This window comes from Montipora capricornis, chromosome 2, assembly GCF_036669925.1.
Source record: "Montipora capricornis isolate CH-2021 chromosome 2, ASM3666992v2, whole genome shotgun sequence".
NCBI classification, from domain to species: domain Eukaryota; kingdom Metazoa; phylum Cnidaria; class Anthozoa; order Scleractinia; family Acroporidae; genus Montipora; species Montipora capricornis.
The window spans coordinates 63,726,967-63,739,466 of NC_090884.1; the positions used below are offsets into that span (position 1 = coordinate 63,726,967).

The window sequence follows — 12,500 nt, forward strand, 5'->3', positions numbered from 1 at the left end:
AATTTCCCGTTGCACCAGCAACAGGAATTTCAGATTGGTCCGTTGACAATGCAGCACTGTCAGATTCTTTTGTCGAGTTAAATGGAATGGCTTCAAACAAGTATTGAGTCATTATTTCTGCAGAACAAGCTCGGTCTTCTGACTTTATGATTGACGAGTCGTCCGTTCTAAACACGAATTTGTCCTTGATATTTGAGGACAAACATCTCACCGTGGACACTTGCCAAAACAATCCAAAATTCAACTTAACATATACACCATGTATTCTGCAAATCCAGCCAAAATCTGAGGCCTCTCTCTGCTTAGCTTTTCTACCGCTCTTTTTACCGGGCTTCTTTCAAGTGTTGCTGTTGAAATTCAAAGTAAATACAGTAGTTTTTGTGCGGTTTTCTTTCCAAGTAGTTGATTGAATTCGACGTAGACTTAAATATTCCCACGCCGTTACTGTAGTTATTTTGAGTGTTTCTTTACATTAGCGATAAAAAAGTTGGAACCATCTGTCATATCACTTTCACTATTTAGATTAGCAGATTTGATGATTCTAAACGTGTTGGTTACAGAAAAGGGTGCAATCCTTTCTTTCTCTTCTCTTCCCAAGCCTCCCTCCTGTCTTATTATTCGTTTGCGTGACAAAACACGACTGCCGCAGTCTAGTAAACCTCTGTTTAGTATGCATTGTCAACTAGAAAGAAAAATTCTGCGAAGAAAAAGCAATCTTCATCAGAAACCAATACCATGAGCAGACTCTGTGAGACCAGGGAAGACTTGAAACTGTGAAGTCTTATGGCACTGATTATGAGTGAATGCTGTGATGATAAATGGAAGTCCATTCATCTTAACCAAGTATTATTTCAGCTTGTTTGCCTGGGACTTTCAACACCTCAGTTCCAGTCCCCATCAACTAAAAGAGGAAGGGGAAAGCTGACTCAAAATTTAAGATCATGAAGACAATTATATCTTGAAGGCTAACAAATGGAGAGAAGGTGTGTGGAAATTAAGCCATCATAAAATTTGAAGTCACCTTTGCCTTCAGAGGATAGCTCCAACCTACAATGTTTCATGTTGCGGAGAACAGTATCCTTGCCATGCAAAGAGTTTCTGGACAAACCCAAAGCCCAGTCCTCAGTTGGAGCCCAAGTTTTGAAGACAAGCATTATTGTGACGTTAGTGCCAAAACATTACCCATGCAGTCTCATCATTAGACAGTCATACGTTTAAGTACACCCTGAGCTACCAGCGATAGCAATTGAAAAACCTGGCGTTCTTCTATAGAATGTAACTAACCCTTGCAGCTACCTCGTAAATGTGAGTGGCTGCAAGTATCACCAAAATCCACCCACCAAACACAATCTTTTCAACCTGCAAGTTCCCCTTAGTAAGCTGTTCAACAAACAAAACCAGTTCAAGCCACAGATCATTCTATAAGTTGTCATTCTACTTACAATACAGGCTTAAGCTGCCTGACCAGAAATCAAGTTGTGCTGATGTGGTGACGACGTCTCCCCACAAGCAAGTGGTGTGTACCAGATCAGGACAAGTTATAAAACCAAATATGGTTTCAAAGAACTTTGTACAATAGCAAATGTTCAAGGAAGTTGCTTAACTAGAACCTTTCGTTTTTTTTGAGACCACATTCAGTAGTGGATAATCATTAATGACAGTTTCTCAAGCCAAAGGGACATTAAGCTTTATGTTATCTTAAACTCAGTTTTTTCAGTCTCAGTCCATCCTTTTACAGTGTACTGAATTATAGATTTCTTCCCTTTTGAAGGAAGATAATATGCAATATTATGACCAATGTCTGGGTCATTCAAGTTGTTGGTTGACATGTACCTTTAAGTTTCTTGACTACATCGTAACAACAGCTGGTTCAAAAGAGAAAAATGTCATTGGCAACAGTTCTCAGTAAAAAGCCTTAATTCATTGCAGCTATTTTTTGTGGTCTCTTTTATTAGTGTCAATAACTACCAGTAGCTAGCCTTAAATAAAATCAGGAAAATAACCACACAGGAAGGAGGTAACACACAATGGCAGTAAGGTTAGCCTTTTCATTGAAATAATAACTATTGTCTCGGAATCAGGGAATCTGATATTGGGATTTCCAGGGAAAAATCCTTACATTTGCATCAATGTTGCTTTCTTGACACTATAAGCTTGGGCTGTCTGTGAAAATAAGTATTCAATGCAATTTAAACATTCAGCCACGATTTCTTGGCTGATTGGTAAGGTAAAGTGCATAATACCCTTGTGCTGACAAAGTTTAAGTTTAGACAAAGATGCCATTGTTTTTTTAATGGACAATTTAACCAACTTATTTCTGACAGTCCTTTTGCATATATGCTCCTTCACTGTTGCAGTTAAAAGTACTGAAGAGCCTGAAACATCTTCAAGTGGCGCCCCAGCTCATGGTCACACACCACAGTCAAACAAACCCAGCAGTACCAGAAATCATCAAAATTCCGGAGAAGCAACCCCTTCAAATTCCTCTACGGCGAAAATATGTCCAAATGACGCTGAAAGAGCTACAAGTGTGGCACCACAGAGCAATACCCAAATTGATTCTGATGTTCCATTTCAAAGCAATGGAAGTAGTGACGTATCATCAACTAGCATTACAGACACAGGTCAATCATCAGAAGCACTCCAAAATGAGGCAACTGTCAATGATTTTAATCAAATCTCAGGTGAGTGATGGTTTACAGTGATACATTGAGAGTGTAAAAATCTGTTCACTCAGTACTCAACATTTTTAGTTTTGTTTTGTTTGTGCATATAAAGTAGTAACCATACAATTACCAATCGATTCTTCTAAGTTTCTGAGCTTGGTGATTTGATGATAATGATGACGATCATAGTAATTGTTGACTTTCTGCGAACAGAAGCTGTGAGGAGATGGTCCCCAAACTGGGGCTTAGAGACTAAGCGTCTTCTGGAGGATTAGGGTGATGCCAATGACGGCAGGACCTGCATTCCTCTCAACACATCTTGAATCCCAAGACTTTCAAAAAGTCCTCCAACCGACCAGACAACCAACAACCAGGGCACAGTCTTCGTCAACACTGATGCATCTTTCTGATTTTCTTTGCCAGAGGAGAGTAGTGTGTGATTTTCTCATCTTCTTTAGACACTACATCCTCATCCAAAGGCACCGAGAAAGTGACAAACGTCCACTCCTGAGCCACTCGGTCCACCAACAGTAACGTCTGGACGATTATGTTCCATCTTCTGTGTAGTCTCGACACTCCTATCCCACCAGATGTTCCTATTCCCATCCTCTGATACCCTCACTCCATCAAGAACCTCCTTATACCACACATCAGCACACTTCACATCATACTTCCGACAAAGCTCCCAGTACACCCTGAACCCCAGCCAATCATGCCTCCTCTGATACGCCCTCTCCGCCACACCAGTACAACCATTACTCCTTCTCAATTGTGGCCCAAAATAACCTCATTTGCAAAGCATGTTCCTGAGCAGAAAAACATACTCCTCCGTACTCTTCTCCAAATACCCAGCTCTAAGCCACTGCCACAACTTCTCATCACGTCCCATGCGACTTCTTCTCCCCTTCTCCCGAAACGTCTCCTTCCTTGTCTTCTCCACCTGCTTCTTGTACTCCTTCTTCATTTCTCTTACAACCAACGTCTGTCCAACAACCTTCAACATCCGCTCGTCACTTGCCTTGACATATCCCAATAGACCAAGTTCCTCCCCCTTCTCCTTTTGCTCTACATCGCTTTACAATCATTACAGAACTAACTGTATAGATAGACAGAAAGACAGATAGATAGATTGGTTGGTTGATTGATTGAAGCCTTAAAATTACAGCTCTTAAGGGGCTTGGCTCTTAAATACCAAACCGTTGCTATGCACTCCTTCAAATGGTCTTTTCTCGAGTACCTTTAACTCTACAGTTATCCTTTTTCACTAAGTGTGTTCTATTAAAGATTTCTTTGTCTGGCTCGACTCACAACCATATTTGGTAAATCATGTGACCAAAACAGAAAAGCGGCCGGCCAGCTGTTCTGAGGCAGTCGCATTTTGTCACGCAAACAAATAAAAAGACTGAGGGAGGCTTGGGAAGAGGAGAGAAAGAAGGGACTTCACCCTTTCCTGTAACCGACGCATTCAGAATTTCCCGTTGCACCAGCAGATTGGTCCGTTGACAATGCAGCACTGTCAGATTCTTTTGTCGAGTTAAATGGAATGGCTTCAAACAAGTATTGAGTCATTATTTCTGCAGAACAAGCTCGGTCTTCTGACTTTATGATTGACGAGTCGTCCGTTCTAAACACGAATTTGTCCTTGATATTTGAGGACAAACATCTCACCGTGGACACTTGCCAAAACAATCCAAAATTCAACTTAACATATACACCATGTATTCTGCAAATCCAGCCAAAATCTGAGGCCTCTCTCTGCTTAGCTTTTCTACCGCTCTTTTTACCGGGCTTCTTTCAAGTGTTGCTGTTGAAATTCAAAGTAAATACAGTAGTTTTTGTGCGGTTTTCTTTCCAAGTAGTTGATTGAATTCGACGTAGACTTAAATATTCCCACGCCGTTACTGTTGTTATTTTGAGTGTTTCTTTACATTAGCGATAAAAAAGTTGGAACCATCTGTCATATCACTTTCACTATTTAGATTAGCAGATTTGATGATTCTAAACGTGTTGGTTACAGAAAAGGGTGCAATCCTTTCTTTCTCTTCTCTTCCCAAGCCTCCCTCCTGTCTTATTATTCGTTTGCGTGACAAAACACGACTGCCACAGTCTAGTAAACCTCTGTTTAGTATGCATTGTCAACTAGAAAGAAAAATTCTGCGAAGAAAAAGCAATCTTCATCAGAAACCAATACCATGAGCAGACTCTGTGAGACCAGGGAAGACTTGAAACTGTGAAGTCTTATGGCACTGATTATGAGTGAATGCTGTGATGATAAATGGAAGTCCATTCATCTTAACCAAGTATTATTTCAGCTTGTTTGCCTGGGACTTTCAACACCTCAGTTCCAGTCCCCATCAACTAAAAGAGGAAGGGGAAAGCTGACTCAAAATTTAAGATCATGAAGACAATTATATCTTGAAGGCTAACAAATGGAGAGAAGGTGTGTGGAAATTAAGCCATCATAAAATTTGAAGTCACCTTTGCCTTCAGAGGATAGCTCCAACCTACAATGTTTCATGTTGCGGAGAACAGTATCCTTGCCATGCAAAGAGTTTCTGGACAAACCCAAAGCCCAGTCCTCAGTTGGAGCCCAAGTTTTGAAGACAAGCATTATTGTGACGTTAGTGCCAAAACATTACCCATGCAGTCTCATCATTAGACAGTCATACGTTTAAGTACACCCTGAGCTACCAGCGATAGCAATTGAAAAACCTGGCGTTCTTCTATAGAATGTAACTAACCCTTGCAGCTACCTCGTAAATGTGAATGGCTGCAAGTATCACCAAAATCCACCCACCAAACACAATCTTTTCAACCTGCAAGTTCCCCTTAGTAAGCTGTTCAACAAACAAAACCAGTTCAAGCCACAGATCATTCTATAAGTTGTCATTCTACTTACAATACAGGCTTAAGCTGCCTGACCAGAAATCAAGTTGTGCTGATGTGGTGACGACGTCTCCCCACAAGCAAGTGGTGTGTACCAGATCAGGACAAGTTATAAAACCAAATATGGTTTCAAAGAACTTTGTACAATAGCAAATGTTCAAGGAAGTTGCTTAACTAGAACCTTTCGTTTTTTTTGAGACCACATTCAGTAGTGGATAATCATTAATGACAGTTTCTCAAGCCAAAGGGACATTAAGCTTTATGTTATCTTAAACTCAGTTTTTTCAGTCTCAGTCCATCCTTTTACAGTGTACTGAATTATAGATTTCTTCCCTTTTGAAGGAAGATAATATGCAATATTATGACCAATGTCTGGGTCATTCAAGTTGTTGGTTGACATGTACCTTTAAGTTTCTTGACTACATCGTAACAACAGCTGGTTCAAAAGAGAAAAATGTCATTGGCAACAGTTCTCAGTAAAAAGCCTTAATTCATTGCAGCTATTTTTTGTGGTCTCTTTTATTAGTGTCAATAACTACCAGTAGCTAGCCTTAAATAAAATCAGGAAAATAACCACACAGGAAGGAGGTAACACACAATGGCAGTAAGGTTAGCCTTTTCATTGAAATAATAACTATTGTCTCGGAATCAGGGAATCTGATATTGGGATTTCCAGGGAAAAATCCTTACATTTGCATCAATGTTGCTTTCTTGACACTATAAGCTTGGGCTGTCTGTGAAAATAAGTATTCAATGCAATTTAAACATTCAGCCACGATTTCTTGGCTGATTGGTAAGGTAAAGTGCATAATACCCTTGTGCTGACAAAGTTTAAGTTTAGACAAAGATGCCATTGTTTTTTTAATGGACAATTTAACCAACTTATTTCTGACAGTCCTTTTGCATATATGCTCCTTCACTGTTGCAGTTAAAAGTACTGAAGAGCCTGAAACATCTTCAAGTGGCGCCCCAGCTCATGGTCACACACCACAGTCAAACAAACCCAGCAGTACCAGAAATCATCAAAATTCCGGAGAAGCAACCCCTTCAAATTCCTCTACGGCGAAAATATGTCCAAATGACGCTGAAAGAGCTACAAGTGTGGCACCACAGAGCAATACCCAAATTGATTCTGATGTTCCATTTCAAAGCAATGGAAGTAGTGACGTATCATCAACTAGCATTACAGACACAGGTCAATCATCAGAAGCACTCCAAAATGAGGCAACTGTCAATGATTTTAATCAAATCTCAGGTGAGTGATGGTTTACAGTGATACATTGAGAGTGTAAAAATCTGTTCACTCAGTACTCAACATTTTTAGTTTTGTTTTGTTTGTGCATATAAAGTAGTAACCATACAATTACCATAATGATGACGATCATAGTAATTGTTGACTTTCTGCGAACAGAAGCTGTGAGGAGATGGTCCCCAAACTGGGGCTTAGAGACTAAGCGTCTTCTGGAGGATTAGGGTGATGCCAATGACGGCAGGACCTGCATTCCTCTCAACACATCTTGAATCCCAAGACTTTCAAAAAGCCCTCCAACCGACCAGACACCCAACAACCAGGGCACAGTCTTCGTCAACACTGATGCATCTTTCTGATTTTCTTTGCCAGAGGAGAGTAGTGTGTGATTTTCTTATCTTCTTTAGACACTACGTCCTCATCCAAAGGCACCGAGAAAGTGACAAACGTCCACTCCTGAGCCACTCGGTCCACCTACAGTAACGTCTGGACGATTATGTTCCATCTTCTGTGCTGTCCCGACACTCCTATCCCACCAGATGTTCCTATTCCCATCCTCTGATACCCTCACCCCATCCAGAACCTCCTTATACCACACATCAGCACACTTCACATCATACTTCCGACAAAGCTCCCAGTACACCCTGAACCCCAGCCAATCATGCCTCCTCTGATACGCCCTCTCCGCCACACCAGTACAACCATTCCTCCTTCTCAATTGTGGCAAAACCTATAAACCCACCCCAGATGTCCCACACATGTGGTACACCCAAGCCATGCCAGAGTGCTCAAACTAGCGAGCTAGTGAGCATGCGCAATTGCTAGTGGCAGTGACTCATCCTTGTAGAATGCTCAATTTGGACATGAAAGCAAAAGCTTTGAAATGCCAAAGAGCTAAATATATATATATATATATATATATATATATAGTTCAAAATTGTTATGGAAAACGAGGACGGACAACTTCGAGCGAAGGAAAATACATACAGTAAAAAATTCTAAAAATGATAAAAAATTCAATAAAAAACGTTTCGGTCTGTGACCTTCATCAGTTGCAGTGCAAGTGAATGGTAAATCACAATTTCCTCAAATAAGTTCACAATATAAAAGATGACAAAACATTACAAAGATGATTATATAACAGGGCGTGATAACATATATTCGCAAAAAATTAACAAGTGATGAACAATCGGTAATCACTACGCGTGAAAACGATGACTATACGAAACAAACCCACGGGGAAAACCAAATCGAAAGATAAAATAAAAGAATACAAACATACAAATAAAATGAAAAGAGAAAAGAAAAGGCGGTCGAGTCCACTGAGAATGCAAAGGAGCCAGCGTAATGAACCAGCGTTAAAAATGAAATGGCGAGAGATAAAACATAATTCCTAATCAGAGCCCCTGGGGGCCTCCGCCCAATTTACATGTGATCTCCACGTCAATTGTAGTTTATTCTTTTTTTCGAGTGAAATTCCTGACGCCTATTCAAGCCAAAAGGTGCCAGAGAAAACAACTGTGCACTCCAATATGCCTCTTTAGTGATAAGGAGTTTCTCGATGCTGCATGAGTTGTTGACAGTTTCGTGCACTTGATCAATACATTGGAATGAGAAGTCGCTTAAATCATGTGGTGTTTTGTTGAAATGTACCGCTACCTCACAAGTCTTTTTCTTAGTGACCATAGCAGACTTATGGTTGCGAAATCTAACTCTGAAGTCAGTTGTTGTAGAACCAATGTATTGCAGGCGACATTTCTTGCACGAGGCCAAATAAATAATGTTCTTGGAATCACAAGAAAGTTTTGATCGTATTTTGTAACTTTTACCAGTTTGAAAACTTAGGAAAGAATTTGATTCAACTAAGAAGTTGCGACAGAGATCGCATCTTGTCCTTTTACACTTAAAACAACCCTTAGCCTCAACAATCTCTCCGCGTTCAGTGTTGGGGCCATAGCGAGATGGCGCCAACAATCCCTTAAGGTTTTTAGATCTCCGAAAGGATGCTATGATGGAATTTGGAGGAAAAAGCTCTTTTAATTTAGGGTTGGAATCCAAAATCGCTAGGTGTTTGCTGATGATGCGACCTACATCAGGTAGATTTGGATTAAATGTGGTCACAAATGGAAATAATTTCTTCTTAGATCTGGCACGAGTCCTAAGTAGATCAATTCTGGGTATGGTTGAGGCCTTACGAAATTGATCATCCACTAATTTAGAAGGGTAACCTTGATTGACTAAATAACCCTTGTATTCAGTAGTTCTCTCGGCAAGAAAAATTTGTTCCGAGCAGTTTCTTTGTAACCTTGTCGCTACGCCATAAGGAATAGCCTTAAAAACGTGTTTAGGATGAGCACTTGATGGTGGGAGGTACAGATGGCTATCCGTTGGCTTTGAATAAACGTCTGTCTGAATAAAACCCTCGATAAGATATAGAGTTAAGTCTAGCACGTAGAGCTCGCGCTCAGAAAAAACTAATTCAAAGTTTATAGTAGGGTATAAAAAGGTCACAGACCGAAACGTTTTTTATTGAATTTTTTATCATTTTTAGAATTTTTTACTGTATGTATTTTCCTTCGCTCCAAGTTGTCCGTCCTCGTTTTCCATAACAATTTTGAATTATCTTCTCGAGGTTTGGACTCTGAATCCTTTTGGATCCTTCTGGCGCAGCATCTCTGTTGGCTCGAAGCATTTAACTTATTATTATATATATATATATATATCTATCAATACAATGATTCTTTGTAGATTAAAATATTCGTTACAAGCATATAAATTCAAACTAACCAAAAATGTTAGCGAAAATAGAACTGACATAACGGTAAAAGTTTAAAAGTGTAATGCTACACTAACATGATCAACGTGTTTGTTTCTACCCTGTACCTTTTGCAGCCTCCACAGAAGACAGAAAAGTGAAGTTTTTTGGAGATCTGGCTGACGAAGAAGCTAAGCAAATCATAGATGGCCTTGGAAAACATGCAAACGAATTTTTGAGAAAGCAACTAATAAAAGAAATTGGTGCTAATGAACATGCAGATACCTTGACGCTAATACAGCAGAACAAAAGTTATGCTATTCGCCAGTTCACAGACGTATTAAGCGATCATATCAGAAAGGATACAGTAAAGACTCTCAGAGAGGTCTTAAGTGATTATAAGGGTGTAACTGGTAAGCACATATGTCAGATAAAATAACCAATTAGGTAATCCAAAATTAGTTAAAGTATCTCAAGACCTTAGTCCATTTCCGACCTTGCGAAGTGATAATTATGCAACTTTATGCATCATAACCCAACTCAAGTCTAAGCTGTCCCAACCTCTACATCTGGAAAGTTTTCAGGCATTTAAAAGTTATGTTTTGGTTTTAGGTCCTTTGTTGCCGCCCAAAATGTATATAAGGAATATGCTTCCATCTGTGCGGAAAACACTGACTGAACAATTATGTGGTATGTTCAGCAATTGTGTAAGAAATTGTGTCAGTTTGAGCCTACTGGTGTGTCTTGGAGTGAAATTCACTTTTCTGGGGGTTGCCCATGAAACAGCGAGGAGATTTCAAACCCTCGCTTTCCTGGTCAAGTGCATGATAATCTGGGGAAGATTGGAATTAGCAGAGAAAAACCTCGTGGGACACGGAATTAGCTCACGCTAATAAATTCACCCTACCTTTATTAATTAAAGCCTGGTTGTACCTAAACATAGTTAATTAGCATGGCCACGTGTAAAAGGTACTTCCACTCCAACAAAAAATAAATTTAAACCACAGGAAATAATGCTGACAGTGAAATTTGTTTGAAATTTTTTCAAATCAAACGTTTTTCTCCGAAGTAAACGGATTTGAAAATCGCTTGTTTTCGCAAATTATAAGGGCGCCGCCATCTTGAGTAAAAGTGACGAGTTGCGGTCTCCCTATTGTTATTATCACAAAGCTCTTTATGTCACAAAAATACGGCAACCGCAGCACTTAACAGTAGGGAGCTTACGAAACGACGACGCCGACGGCAACGACGACGCTACAAAACAATAGGTTTAGTGAGCAAAAACAATGGCCCTGCACGTGCGTTTTACATTTTGGTACATTTCTTTGCCGCCATCTCCCAAATGACGACGTGAAATGACCAAATTCAAGGTTCTGTGGAGGACGTTAGCACATGACGATGAATTTTCAGTTCTCTCTCTACGCTTCCAACCCACTCATACCAGTTTAATTCCTCGACGGTTACTACACATTTTTAACGTGAAACGACATGAAATAGTTTCGTAGTGATATGAATAACGCGAACTCGTATTTTTAAATGAAGTCGTCGTAGCCGTCGTCGTCCTCGTTTCGTAAGCTCCCTATTGACTCAAGATGACGGCGCCTGTACTGAACACAGGATTTTTTCCCTTAACCTGCGACAGAGCCCATAACTAATGGAGTACGTCTTCCACTGTGGGTTTTTAGCATCAACGCAGTTGAAAAAGGTATTTTTGGGACATCATTTCACGCCCTACCAAGAAAAACACATGGCAGAAACATTCATCCAAACAAGTTGCTTTGTTTTTTCATAGTTAATAGAGGGGAATGGTTATGAACCCGACAAATTTCTAGCTCTTCACATTACACTCTAATCAGTTAAGTCTGTTGTTTTTGTTCTCTTTTTTGGCCTTGACCGTGCACAAAACACAATAGTTGTTTACTCCGTACTGAGAAACCAACAAATAGAAATGTGTTGGCTACGTAATTCATGCATAGTGTATGCCTGCAAAACAAAAGATTGTGCACGGCCGTCGACTTTCCAACCTAAATCACGGGATCTTTGTTCGCTGCTTTGATGTTTGCCGAGCTTCAAAACCAGTCCCCCCTATTAACTATGGTTTTGTTCACGACGATAAATAACCTGCATCACGTGCAGTGCGGTTGTTTTTCCTCGTTAAATCCTTTTTCTGTGACGTCAACAAGCAAAGGAAAAAAAAAAAATGAAACAAGAAAGAATAAAAATCATCACGTCTTCCCCTGTGCTGGTGCTCGTGACCATAACATATGGATAGTCTTGTGATGATCGATTATGAGCCCCTCAGCCAAACCTTTCCAACTCGGTTGGGGCGGAAAAAAATGAACGCTGTTTCCGGACATACCTCTACTTAGTTTTGTTCTTGTAATGGTCTTTTTAGCCTCTGACTTGATTTGGTTCACTTATGTTTTCAGGTGATAACAGTTGGAAGGACTTAGCCGAGTATTTGGGAATAAACCATGTTCAAATTCGGTACATAGATGCGCGAATCAGGGATCCGGCTGAAGAGGCGCTACGACGTTGGGACACTAAATCTGGCAGCACTGTTGGCAGGCTGTACGATAGTCTTGTCACACTGGGAAATCCATATGTGGCAGATTGTCTGTGAATTCATTCGGTAAAAGCGAGGATATCATGCTTTTGGTTGAAATAGGTTTTTCCACGAGTTGCAGGCTCGCCTGAAGTACGTTACGTTGTCATGCTTGCATCGTCAGATATTTCTCTTGATTTGATCGAGATACTCCCAATTGGGGGTCTTCCCTTCCGCTCTCGTTATTTTATTGTCTCTATTTTAAGAAATCTGAATGCCAGGGAAAGCTAATAATGCGAAATTCTTCAACTGTTTAGCACGCTTTCCAATACCAAAGAGGAGCTTCGAAGAAATTTTTCCACGTTGAAGTTCTCTCAATTGCCTTTCAACCAATCTTCT

General features: G+C 40.1%; 2 protein-coding genes across 2 annotated transcripts in view; one reads left to right on the forward strand and one right to left on the reverse strand.

Moving 5' to 3' along the window:
* Window positions 1-12,500, reverse strand: part of LOC138031147 (uncharacterized) — a 317,245-nt gene that overhangs the window by 160,339 nt on the left and 144,406 nt on the right. The gene's annotated exons all lie outside the window — the stretch shown is intronic.
* Window positions 1-12,500, forward strand: part of LOC138030819 (uncharacterized) — a 17,692-nt gene that overhangs the window by 4,578 nt on the left and 614 nt on the right. The window contains exons 2-6 of the mRNA XM_068878691.1: window positions 2,358-2,684; window positions 6,481-6,807; window positions 9,694-9,969; window positions 10,169-10,246; window positions 11,986-12,500. The exon at window positions 11,986-12,500 is cut by the window's right edge and continues 614 nt beyond it. Coding sequence (XP_068734792.1) covers window positions 2,358-2,684; window positions 6,481-6,807; window positions 9,694-9,969; window positions 10,169-10,246; window positions 11,986-12,179 — 1,202 coding nt within the window. The 3' untranslated portion in view covers window positions 12,180-12,500. The remainder of the gene's footprint in view (window positions 1-2,357; window positions 2,685-6,480; window positions 6,808-9,693; window positions 9,970-10,168; window positions 10,247-11,985) is intronic.